At 49.3% G+C, this 19392-nt stretch overlaps 3 protein-coding genes across 6 annotated transcripts; 2 read left to right on the forward strand and 1 right to left on the reverse strand.

Moving 5' to 3' along the window:
- The first annotated feature begins 141 nt into the window (after positions 1-141).
- GAL3ST4 (galactose-3-O-sulfotransferase 4) lies at positions 142-5730 on the forward strand. 2 transcript variants are annotated; one of them, XM_037134953.2, is made up of 4 exons: positions 142-225; positions 1501-1602; positions 1795-2098; positions 4275-5730. In XM_037134953.2, the coding sequence occupies exons 2-4, from the start codon at positions 1505-1507 to the stop codon at positions 5304-5306; spliced, it is 1434 nt and encodes a 477-aa protein (XP_036990848.2). In that variant the 5' UTR covers positions 142-225; positions 1501-1504; the 3' UTR covers positions 5307-5730. The 2 variants fall into 2 exon arrangements, with proteins under 2 accessions (XP_036990848.2, XP_036990847.2); XM_037134952.2 differs by having other exon boundaries at positions 144-225; positions 1304-1602.
- Positions 5731-5954: 224 nt separating this feature from the next.
- Positions 5955-10295, forward strand: TRAPPC14 (trafficking protein particle complex subunit 14). 2 transcript variants are annotated; one of them, XM_037134949.2, is made up of 11 exons: positions 5955-6549; positions 6748-6843; positions 6946-7075; positions 7239-7325; positions 7486-7606; positions 7708-7855; positions 7971-8053; positions 8140-8303; positions 8815-8969; positions 9209-9402; positions 9515-10295. In XM_037134949.2, the coding sequence occupies exons 1-11, from the start codon at positions 6139-6141 to the stop codon at positions 9666-9668; spliced, it is 1743 nt and encodes a 580-aa protein (XP_036990844.2). In that variant the 5' UTR covers positions 5955-6138; the 3' UTR covers positions 9669-10295. The 2 variants fall into 2 exon arrangements, with proteins under 2 accessions (XP_036990844.2, XP_036990846.2); XM_037134951.2 differs by having other exon boundaries at positions 7786-7855.
- Positions 10296-10531: 236 nt separating this feature from the next.
- Positions 10532-13926, reverse strand: LAMTOR4 (late endosomal/lysosomal adaptor, MAPK and MTOR activator 4). 2 transcript variants are annotated; one of them, XM_037134954.2, is made up of 4 exons: positions 13831-13926; positions 13211-13291; positions 11201-11318; positions 10532-10835 (listed from the first exon to the last, which is right to left on the reverse strand). In XM_037134954.2, exons 1-4 carry the CDS (start codon positions 13831-13833, stop codon positions 10738-10740), a joined length of 300 nt encoding a protein of 99 aa, XP_036990849.1. In that variant the 5' UTR covers positions 13834-13926; the 3' UTR covers positions 10532-10737. The 2 variants fall into 2 exon arrangements, with proteins under 2 accessions (XP_036990849.1, XP_036990850.1); XM_037134955.2 differs by having other exon boundaries at positions 10532-10852.
- Positions 13927-19392: the final 5466 nt, after the last annotated feature.

Raw genomic sequence — 19392 nt, forward strand, 5'->3', positions numbered from 1 at the left:
CTTCTAAGGGTGAGCTGGGTGCCCTAACGGAAAGATGCAGGGAGGGAAAGGCCCGAGACTGGATCAAAGCTGAAACAGCAGCAGGGACTGGCCAGACAAAGGGAGGGAGAGGGGAGGAGCCTGGGCGCTGAGAAAGTTTATGGGGAAAGTTTAGCAGAGTGAGGAGCTGGTCGGTGGCTGGGGAGGGCCAAATCCTGATTTCCTTGCTGCTCCTCAGGTGGCTTGGTGAGTGGGCAAGTGACACTGAGGCTGCAGCCAGTGGAGGGACTCAAGAATTTATGGGAGGAGTCCTTGCGGGGGGGGGGGGGTCACCAAAGCTGAAGGGGACAGAGGGCTAGAATCGAGTAATGGGAGGAGACAGAGATGGGTGGAAGGATTAGAAGAAATCTGGACACGAGAGGAGTCTGGCACAGGGCTGGATTCTGGGGACTGTGTTGGGGGATGGATGCCAGAAGGGGCAGGTCTCTAGATTGCAAATATCGATTCTGTCTGGGGTTACTCCTGGCTTGTCCTGGAAGGGGGCTGTCCAGGCTTGTTTGAAGGGCTGTGGTCCAGTAGTTGTGGGCTGTAATCTTAAGGGGTGGGTCCGACTCCCAGTTGATTAGGAAACTGGGGCCTGGGAAGGAATTCCAAACTCGGTGCTTATGTCTGTCAGTATCTTTGTCTTGCAGAATTTCTCGCCTGCCCTCCAGCCCCGCCCTCTCAGCCTCCTCCTCCTCCTCTCAGTCTCCTCCGGGTGCACGGATGGGGTTGGAAAGTGGGAATAGGAGTGTGCGGAAATGTGCCCAGGTATCTGGGTTTTGTCAGTAACCCCACACTGGGGTCAGCCCTAAGCTGAGAGGGGAAAAAGAGATGCCTAAGTTTAGCTCACATGACTGACTCGTACTCATTATGAAGTCACTCCTGTGGTCTCACCACTCTGGGTTCATCTGACCTGTATTTCCTCCTTATGGCTTTCCCTTTCAGCCTCCAAATGGGACTCTTGTTCCCGATCTATCAGAAGCTCAGGAGTAAGCCAGGGACCTGGCAATGTCCACCTCACTGTCATATGAGCAGATTGGCCTGATCTTTCTGGCAGGGTCTCTTTCTCCCCTTCCCCTTCAAATCCCTGAGGCTCAGGGAGAAACTGTATGTGGTAGTTGGGGGAGCTGGAGACTGACAGCAGAGGGGCAGTTGAGGGGCACCTAGGTCTGGTTGTAGAGAGTACCTCATCACCACCCCCTCTGTGAATTACTCTCAGCTGCAGGAGAGAAGGTTCTACCCTTTCCTCAGACTCCCCTCCTTCCCCTCATTTCCCTTCTAGACGCTGACAGAGGCAAAAATCTGCTAACTCAGGGGGCAGACTCAACCAGGGCTGCAAACAGGCCTGGGGAATGACCCCCGATCTCGAACCTGTGCCTTCTGCGGCTGCACGGCTGCCTCTGGCTGTCTCTGCTTCTGTGCCTGACCCTTGCCCTGTCACCCTTCCCTGTGCCACATGGGCCCTCTGTCTCCTACCAGGACCATGCGCCTCTGGGGGCCTCGGAGCCTGGGGGTGGCTTTGGGAGTCTTCATGACCATCGGATTTGCCCTCCAGTTCTGGGGGGGACCCTTCCAGAGCAGGTGAGTTTCATCTTGTTCCGATACCTGATAGATGCCCCCTCACATGCTCCTCCCAACCCTACCCATGACTGCCGGGAACTTGGAGGAGGCTCCACACCCTCTGAGCCTCCACACCCTCTGTCCTTGATCCACAAGATGCCCACCCACCTGCTGGCAAGGGACAGAACACATTCCCCCCCATCTTTTCCCCAGGCTATCTGGGCTGAAGCTTCAACAGAGCTGGGCCCCATCCCCAGGACCAGCTGTTCCATCCTGTCCTCCTCGGCAGCGACTGGTGTTCCTGAAGACGCATAAATCTGGGAGCAGCTCAGTGCTGAGCCTGCTTCATCGCTATGGGGACCGACATGGGCTGCGCTTCGCCCTCCCTGCCCGCTACCAGTTTGGCTACCCAAGGCTTTTCCAGGCCTCTCTGGTCAAAGGCTACCACCCTCAGGGTGGAGGCACCCAGCTGCCCTTCCATATCCTCTGTCATCACATGAGATTCAACCTGAAAGAGGTGAGTGGTATAGAGGGAGTGGGTGGGACCTGAGAGGGATGGGATCAGGCCTTTGGCCAAGACTATCGGTGGAGGAGGCCCCAGGCGTCACCTCACCCAAAAGTAGAGCATGGAGCCACAAAGGTGAAATTTCCTGTCTCTTTTCAGCCGTCCCGTCTCCAGTAGTTCCTGAGAGCAGAAGTCCTGGCCCCTCCTATCTAGTGCATTTTTCAATCTCCTCCTTGAGCAGCTGACCCAGCTAGTGTCAGCACCCTGCCTGCTCTGAATCCTGCCCCCAAACTCTCCCTCCAAGTGCCCCTTGCCCTCCTTGGTCCTTTCCATTGACATTACCAGGCTCTCTGCTTAGCCACTGCCTTCTGACCTGTCTTCCTTCACTCCTCTCACCATTTATGCCAGAGTTTGAGTGTCATACATGCCAAGCCATAGCCCAGCCCTGACACCCCTGGAACCTCAGTTCTAAAGCGGAAGATGGGTACATGGACTCACATGCTCATCTGAACACACAGAGAAACCTGAGGGCTCTTTCTTGGAGAAAGTCGACATGCAAATGAAAACATGCAGGGAAGGGGCTAACTTTTATTGAATACTTCCTGAGTTCTGGGTATTAATCTTACCCTCACCTTGCGGGGAAGGCATTACTAAGTGCTCCATTATACAGAAGAGGAGATCAAGACTCTGAGAGGCCATGTGACTGGTCTCTGTTTGAACCCGGAGACCCAGATTTGAACCCAGGCCCATCTGCTCCAAAGTCAAAGTGCTTTCTGTGGCATGTGTGCACATGTGTGTCTGTATTTGGAACTGTGGGGAGAATATTCATCAAAAAGAGGTGAGGCTTTCTGGAGAGGTAGGTTTTAAAGAAAAGGGTGGGCATAATTTTGTAGTGAGAACACAAGACATTCTTGGAACAAAATATCAGCTAATGTGTGGTGGTGTGGATGTGTGCAAGGGGTGTGTGTGTGTGTAGGTGGTAGAACTTGAGTGGGGGCAGCAGACACACTCCTGTTAAAGCTGGATCTGGAGAAAGCAGCTGAGGAATGTGAGTGTGATCTAGTAGGCAGCAAAGGCCCACTGCTGGGGGTGAGGCAGTGACAATGATCTTTGAGGCAAGTTTTTCCAGAGGTTAGAATGATGACCTTCATTGTCACCACCACTTATTGAATACCTATCATGTTCCATGTACTTCCACATTCTTCAAGTTAAGTGTTAACCCAGATTTATAGATGGAAGAATGAAGTCTCTGAGGAATTCAATAATCTGCCCAAAGTTACTTAACTGGTAAATGGCTGAATTGGGATTTTATTCCAGGTCCACTTGATGCCACAGACTATTCTCTGTACTGTTCTCCTCTTCCTTCACAAAGACACACATTTCACAGCTCTGCCCTGCAGGCATGCTCATATGAGCAGGCAGTTCGGAGGACATGATGTCAGGAAGTTAGATTCAATGACAGTCACATTTAGAGGCAGAAACCCGTCAGGGAGCCCAAAAGCTGGTTTCTGATGTGCATCCACCTCGCTCTGCCCAATTCCCACCTTCTTTCTTGCTGAGAAGGGGGACCAATGTCCCAGGTCTCAGGGCAGCTCTCTACCAGGTGACCATGGCTCCCCACTGTCCAGTCCAGAGGTGTCTTTCCCTCTCCGAGATGTCCAGGAGCCCCAGAAGTGCCCTGTTTTTCAGCGCATCCTGGGCTGCACACCAGACATCTACACCCGAGACAGCATTATGGTTGCCACTCTTTTCCCTCTTTGCAACAAGTGAAGGCCTGATGCCTTAGAGTTGTGACCAAGAGTCCCAGGGTAGGCACTTAATAGTTTTTTGCTGCAGAAGTGAACACAAATTGTGATTCTTAGAGGTTTTACTGACCAAGGCAGCGAGGCCAAAGGAAATAAATATTTTCCAGGAGCGTTCCACATTCCAATTCCCCTCATATCCTTTATCCCATGTAACCTCCATAATCAACTGGGAAGGAAGGCACATGTATCCTCATTTTGTAGATGAGCAAACTGAGTCTCAGAGACATTAATAACTTGGCCAAGATCTGTCAGCCATTTAAGAAAGCTGGGGGTTCCTCGCAGAGCTGCAGGAGGAGGCTGGGGTATCTGTGGACATTGGGCTTGTACTTAGTTTCTTCCTGGCCCAGTTCTTTCTCCCTATGTCTGTTTTTTCTCCTCTGCAGGTGCTTCAGGTCATGCCTTCTGACAGCTTCTTCTTTTCCATTGTCCGAGACCCAGCGGCTGTGGCCCGCTCTGCCTTTTCCTACTATAAATCCACCTCATCAGCCTTCCGCAAGGCACCTTCCTTGGCTGCCTTCCTAGCTAATCCTCGAGCCTTCTACCGACCTGGGGCCCGTGGAGACCACTATGCCCGCAACTTGTTATGGTTTGACTTTGGCCTCCCCTCCCCCCCAGAGATGAGGACCAAGAGAGGATATCCTCATCTTCCCAAAGATCCCAATCCCCCAGAGTTGCATGTTCTGCCTTCTGGTACTGGCCCTCGAGCCCACATCCTGGATCCCAATACTCTCTTCCATCCTGCTCCCACTGCTGTTGATGGTCACAGTCAGCTGTCCAGCCCTGCTGCTTTAGATTTGGGGTCTTCATCCTTCATCCAGTGGAGTCTGGCCTGGCTGGACTCTGTCTTTGATTTGGTCCTGGTGGCTGAGTACTTTGATGAGTCTTTGGTTCTGCTGGCAGATGCCCTGTGCTGGGGTTTAGACGATGTAGTGGGCTTCATGCACAACGCCCAGGCTGGAAGTCAGCAGGGCAGAAGTGTTGTCAGCGATGGTGGACTGACTGCTGAGGACAGGCAGCTAACTGCACGGGCCCGAGTCTGGAACAATTTGGACTGGGCTCTTTATGTTCACTTCAACCACAGCCTGTGGGCACGAATAAAGCAATATGGCCAGAGTCGACTGGAGAGTGCTGTGGCAGAGCTCCGGGCTCGCCGAGAGGCCCTGGCTAAACATTGTCTGGTGGGGGGTGAGGCTTTAGACCCCAAATACATCACTGACCGACGGTTCCGCCCTTTCCAGTTTGGGTCAAGTAAGGTTTTGGGGTATGCACTTCGGAGTGGATTGAGCCTCCAAGACCAGGAGGAGTGTGAGCGCCTGGCTACCCCAGAGCTACAGTACAAAGACAAACTAGATGCCAAGCAGTTTCCTCCAACAGTCTCTCTGCCCCTGAAGACTTCAAGGCTACTCTCTCCCTAGACATTAGACCACTGAGTCTTAGGTTAAAAAACAGCTAACCTACAAGATACCTGTAACAAGTATAGGGCTGCCAGACAACATTTCTGCTTCCCTCAGAGTGTTTGCCTGCTCCCTAGAGGATGGATGGAACTTTGCACGGTTGTGGGAACCAAAGTCAACCAGGCTGTGCCCAGGAATCCAGTCGTTCAGCTCCTAGCAGCACTCCTCTGCCCTGTTTTGCCTCCTTCTCCTTTCCAGGCCCCTGCCAGGTCTGTGTAGAACTCTCAAAGGCTCCCTGGAGGAGCAAACCATGGTGTAAGCCAGAGAAAGTTTGGAACACGATGGATTGGAATAATGCATCCATTTCTCCATGAAATATTTGTTACTGAGCTATGCTCATTTCACTATGAAATATTTGTCAAATGAATAAATAATTTGAAACTTGGACTTGCTTTATGTAGGGCAGAAAAGGGATGAAGCATCTTTCTTCCTGGGAGAAGCGGGGTTTGGAGGGGGTTCTTTTAACATTACTTCTTTAAAAAGTCTGCCTATAGTCTTTCCTAAAACCATGCCGCAGCCTAGCCGCAGCTGAACCCCGCCCTTCTCCAGGGTCTGGTCACCCACAAATTCCGGGGCCTCAGAGGCCACGCCCCTTCCCTTCCACTTCCGGCTTCTCTCCAGTCATTCGGCCTCGCACCTTGCACCGGGTTCCGGCCCCGCGGGGTCCCGGCTCCCGACCCCAGCGGGTGTCTTTGGGCCGGCCTGGCCTGGCCACGCGCAGCTCCCGTTGGGTGTCAGGAGTCCCTGCCCCTACCCCGGCGGCTTGCCCTTCACGGCCGTCCCTCGCCACCCCATGGAGTCCCAATGCGACTACTCGATGTACTTCCCGGCTGTGCCGCTGCCACCGCGCGCGGAGCTGGCTGGGGACCCAGGCCGGTACCGGGCGCTGCCCCGGCGCAATCATCTCTATCTGGGGGAGACTGTCCGCTTCCTGTTGGTGCTGCGCTGCCGGGGCGGCGCAGGCTCCAGCGCCGGGGGTGGCCCGGGCTTGGGCTCTCGAGGGGCCTGGGCAGAACTGGCAACCGCCCTGGCGGCCCTGGCCTCAGTCAGTGCCGGAGGCGGGGCCCCCGGGGGTGGTGGCTCCTGCGACCAGGATCCTGAACCCCCAGGGGGCGGGGATCCTGGCGGTGGGGGGTTGTTTCGAGGCTGCAGCCCCCTTCTCACCCACGGCCTGGGTCCTGCTACCTCAGGGGGACCGACCACGGTGAGAAGCTGGGGTGACACGCACAGGGGTGAGGGTGTGATTTGCTGGGCCCCAAAGACCAGAGAGAAGGGAAACACTGGAGGGAAGCTGGAGACAGATGACAGTTGAGAGGGGAGGGAAAGAGGAGCCAAGCACCTCTTAAAGGGAACTCTGCAGGCTGCCTCAATCCTGACCTCTTCACCCCTTTCACATCCCCAGCTGCCTGTGGAGGAACCAATTGTGTCCACAGATGAGGTCATCTTCCCACTCACTGTTTCACTGGATAGACTGCCCCCAGGGACACCTAAGGCCAAGGTAAGATTGGCAAGGGGTGGAGCTGTTCTAATTACCACACCTTCTCTAAGGTTGGCTGGCTGTCTCCCCTCTTGACTGTGGTCCTGTGTACCCTGTGCTCAGATTGTAGTGACTGTGTGGAAGCGGGAAGTTGAGGCACCAGAGGTCAGAGATCAAGGCTACCTGCGCTTGCTGCAGACCCGATTTCCTGGAGACACCTTCCGGGGCGAGCAGAGTGCTTTCAAAGCTCAAGGTAGGGAGAATGCAGGGAGAAAACGCTGGAGTTTGGAATTTGCGGGACAAAGTGGAGGGGTGATATTGGCAAATGCCATATCTGAAAAGAGAAAGGTTAGAACTGTGGGTTGGCTTAGGTCTGTACCCAGCCCATAAATTCTTGCCTTCGCCCTTTCCTGCAGTGAGTACCCTGCTGACTCTGCTGCCCCCTCCAGTTCTGAAATGCCGCCAGTTCACTGTGGCTGGAAAACACTTGACAGTTCTCAAGGGTGAGCAGATTGGCAGCTCAGGCTTTGGGTAGTAGTAGCAAGGGCATTGACTGGGTGGCATTTACCCTGTGCAGGATGGTGGGAATGGGTCCATTTTTGTGGGATTAAGGTAGGGTCTGAGGGTCTGGACATTTTGCGCTGAACTGGTTACCTTCTACAGTGCTGAACAGCTCCTCCCAGGAGGAAATTTCCATTTGGGATATCCGCATTCTCCCAAACTTCAATGCCAGTTATCTACCTGTCATGCCTGATGGCTCTGTGCTGCTGGTGGACAATGTCTGGTGAGGTCCTAGGGAGGGGCAGGGCTGTGAAGTGGTGAGGATGGGGACAGGGCCGAGAGTTCTGGCATGGGAAGATCCAACTCTTCCTCCTTCTGAACTAGTCACCAATCTGGGGAGGTCTCCATGGGCTCCTTTTGTCGGCTCCCTGGTACCTCTGGCTGCTTCCCTTGCCCGCTCAGTGCCCTGGAGGAACACAACTTCCTGTTTCAGCTGAGAGGGGATGAGCAGCCACCTCCAGGGGCCAAGGAGGTGAGTATAAGGGGCTGGTGATTTTAAGGAACAAGGTTAAAAAGCAGGAGGGAAAGGCCAAGGGGGTGTTGCCTAAAGGTGACATATATGGGGGTTTCCTTTGTCTCTCCCACAGGGCCTAGAAGTTCCCCTGATTGCTGTGGTTCAGTGGTCCACCCCAAAGCTGCCCTTCACCCAGAGCATCTACACCCACTACCGGTGAGTGTGTGGGAGCCTGGTGAATACCGCCCTGTTTGCCTGTTTCAAAACACACACATCCTGCTTTCCTCTCTCACTGCATCTAGTCTGCCCAGCATCCGCCTGGACCGCCCGTGCTTTGTGATGACTGCTTCTTGTGAGTCTCCAGTGCAGACCTATGAGCGTTTCACTGTCACCTACACACTGCTGAACAATCTCCAAGACTTCCTTGCTGTGAGGCTCGTGTGGACCCCAGAGCACGCACAGGCTGGTAAGTTGCTACCAGGCTGGGCAATTGTCCCGAAAGAGGTAGGGGAAAGGGAGTCATGGAAGTGGGTGACTTGTGGCAGGCTGCTTTAGCTCTGTCCCTGAGTGCGTGTCACAGATAGGTAGTTTAGAGAGGCATTAGGGAGCTGGACTCCCTGGTATTGGTATGTTTGATTACTACCTCTCATTAATAAGCTGTGTGACCCTAAGTAGATATTTAACCTTTCTGATACTCAGATTCCCCATCCCTAAAATGGAAAAAATAATACTGCTCAATACTCCACACACCCTCCACTCATAAGGTGATTATGGTGATTTAAAGATTTAACATGTGTGAAATGGTTAGAATAGACCTGGGCACACAGTAAATATAAGCTGGTCTTTCTAAAATTTGGCAAAAGATATACTCAATTCACTCTACAGGATAACCTTGAGGGTCAAATGAGACTGTGCTTGTTGGAAGCCCCTTGCTGAGGAACACTATGTGTTTAGTGGTCACTGTTTCTGCCCCCCAGGAAAGCAGCTGTGTGAGGAGGAGCGCCGGGCCATGCAGGCTGCCCTAGACTCCATTGTCTGCCACACGCCCCTCAACAACCTTGGCTTTTCCCGGAAGGGCAGTGCACTCACCTTTAGTGTGGCCTTCCAGGCTCTAAGGACAGGGCTCTTTGAGGTGGGCAGGGGAGGCGCTGGAGAGGGGTGAATGGTGTGCTGGGTTATGCAGAATGTTGGGACGGGAGACATGGGGGTTGCTAGCTTCTGTGGATGAAATAACAACGGGCAGCATGAAAAAGCCAGGCCACGAGAAGGCGGGATTTAGATCCAACACTGCCCTGTCAAGGGGGAAGATGATTTGAAAGGTCTGGGGCCTGGAAGCCAAGTGGAGATGCTGATCTGTCTCTCTCCACCCAGCTGAGCCAGCATATGAAACTGAAGCTGCAGTTCACTGCCAGTGTGTCCCACCCTCCACCTGAGGCCCGGCCCCTCTCTCGAAAAAGCAGTCCTAGTAGCCCAGCTGTCCGGGACTTGGTGGAGAGGCACCAGGCCAGCCTGGGCCGCTCTCAGTCCTTCTCCCACCAACAGCCCTCTCGCAGCCACCTCATGAGGTATGGAACCAAAGGAGGGGTGCCACTGGACTCGGTTGAGGCCAGAATTGGAGAGGGAGCAGGAAGAGTTCCTGAGGTCTAACCAGAGCCCACATCCTCTGCCTTCTTCCAGGTCGGGCAGTGTGATGGAGCGCAGGGCCATCACACCCCCCGTGGCCTCCCCTGTTGGCCGCCCCCTCTACTTGCCCCCAGAAAAGGCTGTGCTTTCTCTGGACAAGATTGCCAAGCGCGAGTGCAAGGTCCTGGTGGTGGAGCCTGTCAAGTAGCACTGTGCTGGCTCTCTTACACTCCCAGGAATCAAATGCCTCCACAGGGGTCCTTGTTCTAGGCTGTGCCCCCCTAGGGATGCCTCCTGCTATGGGGGAGGAGGCCCTCCAGGGCGCCTGTCCGTGTCTGCTGATGAGAGAAGAAGCTGTGAACTGGGTGGGCATGGCTGCAGCACTAAACCAATAGTATTTCCCTGACTTCCTGGGGGGGCTGGCCCCACCCCTGGATCAGGGCAAGGGTTCCAAGAGCTCCCTTGTTCCCTGCCTTGTACCCTGGCTCTAAGTTTACAAAGTGTTTTCTCATTCCTATTAAGTTGTCTTTCCTGCCTTTGACATTCCCTCCCACCCACCCACCCACCCCAGGGCTGAGATTAGAGGGTGGTGATGGTAAAGGGACCCAGACAATGACCCTCCTGTGTCAGAGGGGAGAGGAGATAGCTAGGTGGCCTCCTCCTGCCCCTCTTGTTTACGTTTGCAGCCTGAAGCACTTTAAGTTGTATGGGGTTTTTTGTCTTTGTTTTTTTTTTGGTCTGTCCCTGTAACTTATTCTCCAACTACTGCTTCCACAGAAATGAGACTATTAAATGCCTGTTCAGGAGGGAGAAGAATGACTGTTTTTTGTGTGTGGGTGGCAGGAGCAGAGACTCAGAAGCTCAAAATGATTCCCTTCAGCATGCATACCAAATAGCTCCTGTCAGCTCCCTTCCCCCATTTATTTTTGATTCCCAGTTTCATATGCCCAGAGGTGGCCAAGATCCACACCTTTGGGCCAAGGTACCAGACTTTCTTCCTAGAAGGTGGAAGATATGGGTATAGCACCCACCCCCCCCCCCCACTCCATACACACATCTCTGGGCCGGGGAACATCAACAGACTCATGTTTATTTCCTCACAGTCCTTAACACAGTGCAGTCACCAAGCCCTTCCAGGTAATGGGGGCGGGGTGGGGGGAGGGGGGAACAGAAAGCCTTAGTTCTAGCAGCAGGCCAAGAAAGGTGGAAGAAGTTTGTATCTTTGTCATCAGAGGTTCATGGACCCAGTCCACCTCTGCCCCTCGCCTTTGGCAGGCTCAGACGTCAATGGGCTCCCGGCCTCGATTCTGCCTCTTCACCACAAACACCCTCTGTCCTGACACGGTCACCAGCAGCGTGTGTTCTCCAAAGACCACTGGAAGGGAGACACACCTTCCCAAGCCCCAGCAAAGGGAAGGGAGCACCGAATCAGTGGGATGCAATGGCCTCCATGGGATCTCACACAAACTGGCTGGGATCAAGAGCCAAAGAAATTTGATGGTTCAAGACTCAAGAGATCTAAAGGTGGCAGGTCTCCATTCAATCCCCTCATTTTCTCATACTTCCGAGATGCAGGGGTGCATCCCAAAGGGAAGAAAGTGGCCAGAACCAGGGACCCCAGGGAGAGAGGGTAGGATGCTGGGAGGAAACAAGTTGTTTTTTTCCCCTGAGGACAGCACCCCACCTCTGGGAATACCCTACTTCCTATCACCACCCTCAGGGGCAAGGGCTGTGGCTCACCTGACAGGCGCTTGAAGGGTATGTTCATGCCGTGGTGTAGCCGGAAACCGCAGGCTGTGCTGACCAGCTCAGAGATGGCACTGGCTGCCTGCTCATCATTCTCTAGATCCCCAGATGACTACATGCAGACAAAGGAAGGAGGATGGCAGAAATTAGGGAACAGAATTGGGAAAGAATTCCAGGAAGAGTCACTTGGCTCTAGCTTTGGTACTCTCTCCCAATGGTCACCTCAGCTTTGGAAAAACAAACCTGAAACTTTCCTACTACATTGCCCTTGATGCCACAGTTTCTCATCCTTGTTCTGGGCTTCCCATGATGAGCAGTGACTCTTATCCACTTCTTTACTAACCACCAGTTTTCTAACCCCTCAAAACTAGATTTCTCGCCCTGTCCCCACTTATTTGATATAACCACATTCTCAAACACCAGTGCCCACCCACCACTGACTTGTTCAAGGCTCCACCTTGTCCTCAATCTTTCCACTTGTAGCCCTGTCTGTTGAATCTGAAATAAACATTTTTTATCCTTGAACCCCCTCCTATTACCTAGGCCTTGAGTAATAACGTCAGTGGTCTGGGCTTCCTTTTTTTCTGGTGACTGTTGCAACTTCTCCCTACCTCCTTGATATGGGCCTCTCACTAGGTTAAGTTCAGTTCCCTTTGCTCTCTTGGACATCTGTACCTCAGTCTACTCATCTGTAAATTAGAGACATTACCTATCTTATGGTCTTGTAAGGGTTTTATGTACATAAATTAACTATTATTACCCTATTTCGAATTCAACGTCCTAGGTCAAGCCACCACAATTCCCCTTACCGCTCCCATTCCCCAATCAACTTCCTTTAGTAATTTCCTGTTAAAGACACCACCTAGAAAGTAAAAGTATCTCCTCTATTACATTATGTCTAGTCATTACAAAGATATATTGATTCCTACTTTAAAACGTCTCCTTGCTCCTCACTGCCACCAGTCCAGACCCATAGATTTCCTTCAGCAGCTTCCCCACTTCTGGATCCCTCCCCTTCCTGCCCAAATTCACACCTATTAGAACAATCTGCCTCAACTATTTCATCAGCACACGTTTCTGTTCAAAACCCTTCAAAGCTCCTATTGCCCTCAAGATTAATCCAAATGTCCTAACCCAGCCTGGAAGTCCTCCACAATCAAATCTTTCCTTAACCACACTCCCTTCTTTCCCTTCTTTGAAATCTTTTTAACATAAATGTATCACCAAGTCAAACAGGCTGGTGTCACTCCCACAAATATCTCCACCTCTCAGCCATTTCCTTTTCTGCCTGTTCACAACCATCCATCCTTTAAGGCCAGCTGAATTTATGTCCTCCAAGGATTCCTTGTTGAAACACAAGTTATAACGTTAAGGGTTGAATCCTCCATTTTCTGGACTCAGTATCAGTAGTCTTACCAGGGGCACCGCCTTCAACTTTTACCCATGAGCCTTGTTTCTAGCTAGACTGAAAACTTCTAGAGAACTAACACTGTAGTATACTAAGAAACAAAATACAAATCCCCTTCGATAAATGCCAAATAAAGCCCTGGTTGGTGTAGCTCAGTGGATTGAGCATGGGCCTGTGAAGCAAAGGGTTGCCGGTTCGATTCCCAGTCAGGGCACATGCCTGGGTTGCAGGGGGGGCACATGGGGGGCAACCACACATTGATGTTTCCCTTTCTCCTTCCCGTCCCCTCTAAATAAATAAATAAAATATTTTTAAAAATACCAAATAAAGACATATTAGAGAATAACTTGGGTAATATCAGTTACCAACAAACCTGTGACTAGTTGTTTGACTTTGGTAAAGTTAGTAAACCCTTTTATTTCAGAACACTTACCACTCTAAGATTCCAGAGATTTATTTAATTATCGAAAACTTGCTCTATGCCAGGCAGGAATGGTACCAATTAAGACCGTGAATTGCGGGAAATAAGTGGGCAATGTTAGAAGGGATCACCCGGCCGTGTGTACTTGGGGTAAACCCCCTTGCCCAGAACGCACCGCCAGCACTGCGCCTTCACTCAGAACCAGGTACCCGAGCTGATCGGGAATTCGCTCCAGCCCCTGGGTCAGTGCAGAAGTCTAGTGGATAAAGATGGAATCAGTAAGAAGCACTGCTAGGAGGTTGGCCCTTGAAATTCTTCACTTGCAACCCACGTCTCTCCTGACCTGCCCTAGACCTTCTCTTTCCCAGGCCAGGGCCCTTCCAGACCCTCCTCCCTCTACATGGCCTACAACACTGATCTTCTTGAGCCTCTGATCTGTCCTCACCCTCTGCTCCTGGGATCCCTTGGCCTTCCACATCCCACCATTGCTACCACCGGAGGCCTTCGCAGCCTCACTGGCCCCTCTCTCCGGCCCCCCTCTCCAATTCCCCAGTAGCCAGCTGCTCCTCTGCACACTACTGCTCAGCCCTCGTACACCCTCCCAAAGACCCCTCCTCAGCCCTCTACGTCGCCACCGCCCTCCTCCCCCACCTCTCGCTCCAATCCATCTCTGTCCAGGCGAGAATAGGCAGTGAGGGCGGAGGGCGGCCCCACGAATGGAAGGGGTAAACTGAGATTGGGGACCAGGGACACAGAACCCCCAGCAGGTACTCCCGCGCATGCGTCCTCACTCACCATCGCAGCCTTAGGTGCGGAGGGGTGCTCCCTACTAGATAGGTAGCTTCCGGATCCAGGACCAGGTCACGTGCTTCCACCAGACAGGCTCCGCCTCCTCCTGCCTTGCGTCGGCTGGACTTAAGCCACGCCCCCGGAATGTGGATTGGAACTTGACCAAGTCATCAAACTTAATCTGCCAGTGTAAGAGAGCCGCTTGTCGGAGATGCATGCGGATTGGTCGCAGACCATCTTTAACACCCATCTCCCCGCCCCCCTGCCCCAGAGTGTGTGAAGGAGGGGTAAGTGTTGGCGAAGGGGTGGGCCTATGGTGGTGGGCGGGAGGGGGCGGTGCCAGAGGGAGGAGTGTGGGAGCCTGCGTGCCCAGGATTTGGCATAGGGTTTCTGCCTGCCATACGCTGCTCGCAGCTGTGACGGTAGCAAGCGAATTAAGTGAAATGACGTGACCTGCATGTGAAAAGCAATTCAAATGCTACTCTTAGGCCTACTCTAGACTGTTCTCTGTTTACGGCAGGGATTGGTTCCCAAAACGGCGTTTCTTCCAGGAATTCTATAAGGAGCCGTGTGATGGTGAATTGAGTCTCCCGCTGGGCAAGACAACTTCAATACTGGATACTCTCTGCCAGGAAAAACTAGAAACAGTACCATGGAGTCATTTAAAAAAGAAAAACATGATTGTCACATAGGAATTTTGTGTTTTCATTTCAGTAGTTTCTAGACCTGCTGCAATACTAATGTGACTGAGGCAGTGTTGGTTAAGTAAAATGGATGATTCTAGAAATAAAACAAGTATGTGTGGGGAAAGGATGTGGAGAAATTGGAGCCCTAATACATTGCTGGTGGGGGTATAAAATGGTGCTGCTGCTGTGGAAAACATCAGCGGTACCTGGAGAAGTAAAATACAGAGTTCTGTGTGACTTAGCAATTCCATTCCTAGTTATGTACCTAAGAGAATTGACAAATATGTTTACACAAAAACTTGTATCACATGTTGTGGCAGCATTATTTATAATACCTCCCAATGTAAACAACCCAAATATCCCTAAATTGAAGAATAGATAAATAAAAGTAACATATCATCAGTACAATGGAATATTATCACCTTTAAAAAAGGAATTAATTACTAATACCAGCTAGGACACAAATAAGCAATGAAATCATTAAGCTAAGTGAAAGAAATCAGACATGCGCAAGGCCACATATTGTGTGATTCTCTTTATGTGAAATGTCTAAACTAGACAGAAAGCAAATAAGTGGTTGCCTGGGGCTGGGGGGACAGGAGAGTAATAGAGAGTGACTGCTAAGGGGCATGAGTTTCTTTCCTGGTGATGAAAATGTTCAGGAATTTTATAGTGATGATGATTGCACAACTTTGGAAATGTAATAACAACTGACCTGTACACTTTAAAGTGGTAAATTATATCTCAATAAAATAAAACTAAGTACTGTTGCTTGAGGAGAAAACTCATTAGAGAAGATGCATTTTAAAAGAGGAGTTATGTTTATAATTAAAAAATTTAAAGTGAAGGAGGATGTAGAGAGAGAGTAAAATACAGTGTGGAGATGTTTAATCTGCAAAGCCTTCCTGAGCCTCAGTATTGATGACAGTTTGTAGTATCATTTTCTTTGCACTCACTGCTCAGAGCATTTTCATCCATGCACTCATCTAACCTTCACAGTAACCACCCTGTACTAGTACCCCAATTTTGCGGATGAGGAAGTAGACACTAAGAAAGGCTGAATGTTGCTAACAAGGGCCCCACTGGCAAGTGGCAGAGCCAGATTCCAGTCTGAGTCTGCTGATGCTGACGCTTTTTCCATTGCTCCATGGGCCAACTAGGTTTCTTATTATTTTAAAGCTGCATTTAATATTACTGAATTTCCTGCACTCATTTTTCTTGACACAGAGGAAGCCTTAGCAGAACAATGCTCATTAGCCATCATTAAATTGTTTCATCTTCACAAACAGCTTGAATCATACTAGTCATATAGAAAGCAAGGTTTCTCTGTCTTTCATTCAACAACTGTTAATTGAGCAAATTCTATGTACCAGATGCTCTTCTTGGAATTGGAGGTACAATAGTGAATAAAAATGAGAGCTCTCAAGGAGCTGTAAGGGAGAGGGTGACCTCAGACAATCAATCAATCAATCAGAAAATAAATGTTAATTGCTGAGAAATGCTATGAAAAAATAAAGCAGAATTCCATTTACATCAAGTTCAAAAACAAAAAACAAAATAATGTATCATTCAGGGAGATACATATATACATATAAAACAATAGGGATATATATCTCAAAATAATGAAAATCAAGGGAATAATAAATTTCGGCAAAATGGTTACTAGTGGGATAAAGATGGGGGTGAGATAGACTAAAGTACAAAAAGTTAAAAAATATTGATAATTGTTATAGACTGAATTTTTTTTTTTTAATCTTTAGAAGGGAAGGGAAGAAGAGAGGGAGAGAAACATCAATGTATGCTTGCCTTTCGTGCGTCCCCTGCTGGGAACTGGCCTGCAACCCAGGCATGTGCCCTGACTGGGAATCGAACTGCAATTGTCTGGTTCCCAGGACCGTGCCCAATCCACAGAGCTACACCAGCCAGGGATAGACTAAATGTTTTTGTCCCACTTCAACTTCGTATATTGAAACCTAATCCCTAATGCAATGGTATTAGGAGGTGGAGAATTTGGAAGGTGCTTAGGTCATGAGGATGGAGCCCTCATGAATGGGATTAATGTTCTTACTATTTAAAAAATTTTTTATTTTCACCCAAGAACATTTTTTAATTACTTTTAGAGAGAGAGGAAAGGAGGGAGAGGAACATTAATTTGAAAGAAAAATCAATCAGTTGTCTCCCAAACATGCCCAGACTGGGGACCAAATGTGCAACCTGGGCATGTGCCCTGATCGGAAATAAAACCCACAACATTTCAACAACTGTTAAAAGTTATTGGATGACACTCCTAACAATGGAGCCACACCAGCCAGGGTGGGATCAATGTTTTTATAAAAGAGACTCCAGAGTCTCTACCCCTCTCATCATATGAGGACACAGCAAAAAGATGGCAGTCTATGAACAGGAGTGGGCTCTCAACAGGTACTGAATCTGCTGCTGCCTTAATCTTGGACTTCCCAGACTCCAGAAATGTGAGAAATAAATGTTTTGTTTTGAATAAGCCTCCTTGTCTCTGATATTTGTTATAGCAGCCCATTTGAATGGACTACGGCAGTAACATACTATTTCTTAAGATCTAAGTCTGTGAGTAACTGTATACATACAAACACTGTTTTTAATACATGAAAGATTTAATAATTTTTTAAAACCTTTAAAAAGTAGGTCTGTGACCCAGAAATTTCACTCCAAGGTAAAATGTATATACCACACAGAAATGTTTACATATGTTCACCCAAAGACATATACTGGAATGTTCACAGAAGCTTTATTCCCAATCACTCAAAATTGAAAATGCCCCAATGCCCATCAATGAGTGGATAAATAAATAGTGTCACATTAACATAATGGAACACTATAAGCAATGAGAATGAATGAACTAAAATGATACATAGCCACGTGAATAAATTGCAGACTTCATGTAGAATGAAAGAAGTCAATCCCAAATGAGTACATTCTGTGTGGTTCCATTTATGTAATGTACAAAAACAAGCAAAACTAATTAATGCTGTTAGAAATCAGGGTGCTCATATTCATGGGAGAAGGCTTAAGACTGTGTACATTATACTTGAAAGGTTAAAAAGAAGTGGGAGGTTGAGAGGGTGGTACGTGCTATTTTATATCAAGTGGGCAGGATCAACCCCTGATCCAGTGAAAACTAAGCAGAGACCTAAGGGAGTTCACCTTGCCGTTACTTGTCTACCTGGAAGTGATAGGGGACTCAAGACTTGGAAAATTTTAGCTTAAGATAAAACCTTGTAAGTCTAGCAAGTAATGTTTATTGTTAAAGCTTTTGTTTTAGAAACTACAGATAAGGCCCATCCTAGCTCCTGGGAAAACAGCCGCCCTCCTGGGGCACTGGCTAGAGATTACACCTGGGGACAAATTGGAGGCATCCTGGCCTTTGTGTTGCAGGGAGAGACAGAGGACCACTCCCCACACCCCCCACCCCCCCACTGCCCAGGACAAGAATGTTGCAGCTTCTTTCACCTAATCCTCCCTGAATCTCAAAGCCCTCACCACACCTTGTTTATTCCCCCCACCCCTACCCACCTCCACCCCAGTTATAAAACGTCTGGCCTGGAAAGAAAAGACAAGATGGTCTGTTAGGGTATGAACCCACCATCTTCTCAGATCACCGGCCATCTGAATAAAGTGCCCATAAAGATTCAATCGTTGTCATTGCTTATTGGGTTTGGTAGTGACAGGCAGCCTGAATTCCAGAGTGTTTTCTAGTTTCAATAACAGAGGAAAAGAAGAAAACTAACACCATATTTTCCACTTTGTGTTAACTTACTTAAATGTCATAAGAACAGTAGGTAAGTTTTGCATAAATGTCTATTTTAAAGATTCTGTGTGGGGCAAATTTTTTAAAGATAAAACTAATCTCTGATTCCTGCTTTTTTCTTAATCTATCCCCCCCCCCCCCAAATGGTAGCACCAACTTTACATATTGCAGCCCTCTTTTTAGAAACTATAAATTTTCACTTATGGCAAATAAGAGGGTTCAAGCAGGGGCCTATTAGCTAGATATTGTTTCTGAGTCACCCAGCAGGATTTTTCCTGTGGTGTATGTTCCTCTCCCTCTCAACTGCTTGTAAATCGCCCATTTTCACTTCTGAAATCCAGCACCCTGCCCACCCTCCCATTTTCTCTTTTGTTCAAAATGTCTTATATACCTAATGTTGCCTCACTGTCCCTGGGAATTTTCATGCCTATTTGGATTCCCCATGTGCATGCATTAAAAACTTTGATTTTCTCTTGTGGAAAAAAAGTCTGGGTTGAAAAGAAGAGTGCTAAAGGAGGCAGCAGAGATACAAAACCAACTGAAATTAGCCATCAGTTAACCACTGTATTAGTCAGGGTTTAACAAACAGAGAATGAGGGAGAGATAGAGCTATTTTAAGGAATTAGCTCACACAATTGTGGGGGCTGGCAAGTCTGAAATTTGTAGAGTAGGCTGGCAGGCTGGAAATTCAAGGAAGCATTGACGTTGCAGTTTTGAATCTGAATTTTGTAGGGCAGCAGGCTAGAACTCAGGCAGGGTTTCTGTGGTATTACAGCCTTAAGAAGAATTCCTTCTTCACTAGGAAACTTATCTTTTGTTTTAGAGCAGGAGTGTCAAACTCATTTTCACCAGGAGCCACATCAACCTCATGGTTGCCTTCAAAGGGCCAAATGTAATTTCAAATCCTTAACAGTTAAGGAGTAGTTACATTTATAAGACCTAAAATTATTTTGGAGGAGGACGTCTTTCACATGAGGGTTTTATTGTAGTGGCCTGCCCAGGACCAGGGCTAGCCACTGACTTAATAGGATGAATGTAATGGCTAATTGCCTGCCCAGGAGGGGGGCTTGCAGCTGAGTCAACAAGATCAGGAAGAGC

Source organism: Artibeus jamaicensis, unplaced genomic scaffold, assembly GCF_021234435.1.
Source record: "Artibeus jamaicensis isolate MK-2021 breed Jamaican fruit bat unplaced genomic scaffold, CSHL_Jam_final contig_956, whole genome shotgun sequence".
NCBI lineage: Eukaryota > Metazoa > Chordata > Mammalia > Chiroptera > Phyllostomidae > Artibeus > Artibeus jamaicensis.

Coding starts and splice junctions, on each gene's coding strand:
- TRAPPC14 (XM_037134949.2), top strand. CDS start 6,139: ATGGAGTCCCAATGCGACTACTCGATGTACTTCCCGGCTGTGCCGCTG. Junction 6,550..6,747: donor CCTCAGGGGGACCGACCACG/GTGAGAAGCTGG, acceptor TCACATCCCCAG/CTGCCTGTGGAGGAACCAAT. Junction 7,607..7,707: donor CTGCTGGTGGACAATGTCTG/GTGAGGTCCTAG, acceptor CTTCTGAACTAG/TCACCAATCTGGGGAGGTCT.
- LAMTOR4 (XM_037134954.2), bottom strand. Junction 11,319..13,210: donor GTGAAGGCGCAGTGCTGGCG/GTGCGTTCTGGG, acceptor GTCTGCATGTAG/TCATCTGGGGATCTAGAGAA. Junction 10,836..11,200: donor ACCCTTCAAGCGCCTGTCAG/GTGAGCCACAGC, acceptor TCTCCCTTCCAG/TGGTCTTTGGAGAACACACG.
- GAL3ST4 (XM_037134952.2), top strand. CDS start 1,478: ATGGGCCCTCTGTCTCCTACCAGGACCATGCGCCTCTGGGGGCCTCGG. Junction 1,603..1,794: donor GGGGGACCCTTCCAGAGCAG/GTGAGTTTCATC, acceptor TCTTTTCCCCAG/GCTATCTGGGCTGAAGCTTC. Junction 2,099..4,274: donor TGAGATTCAACCTGAAAGAG/GTGAGTGGTATA, acceptor TCTCCTCTGCAG/GTGCTTCAGGTCATGCCTTC.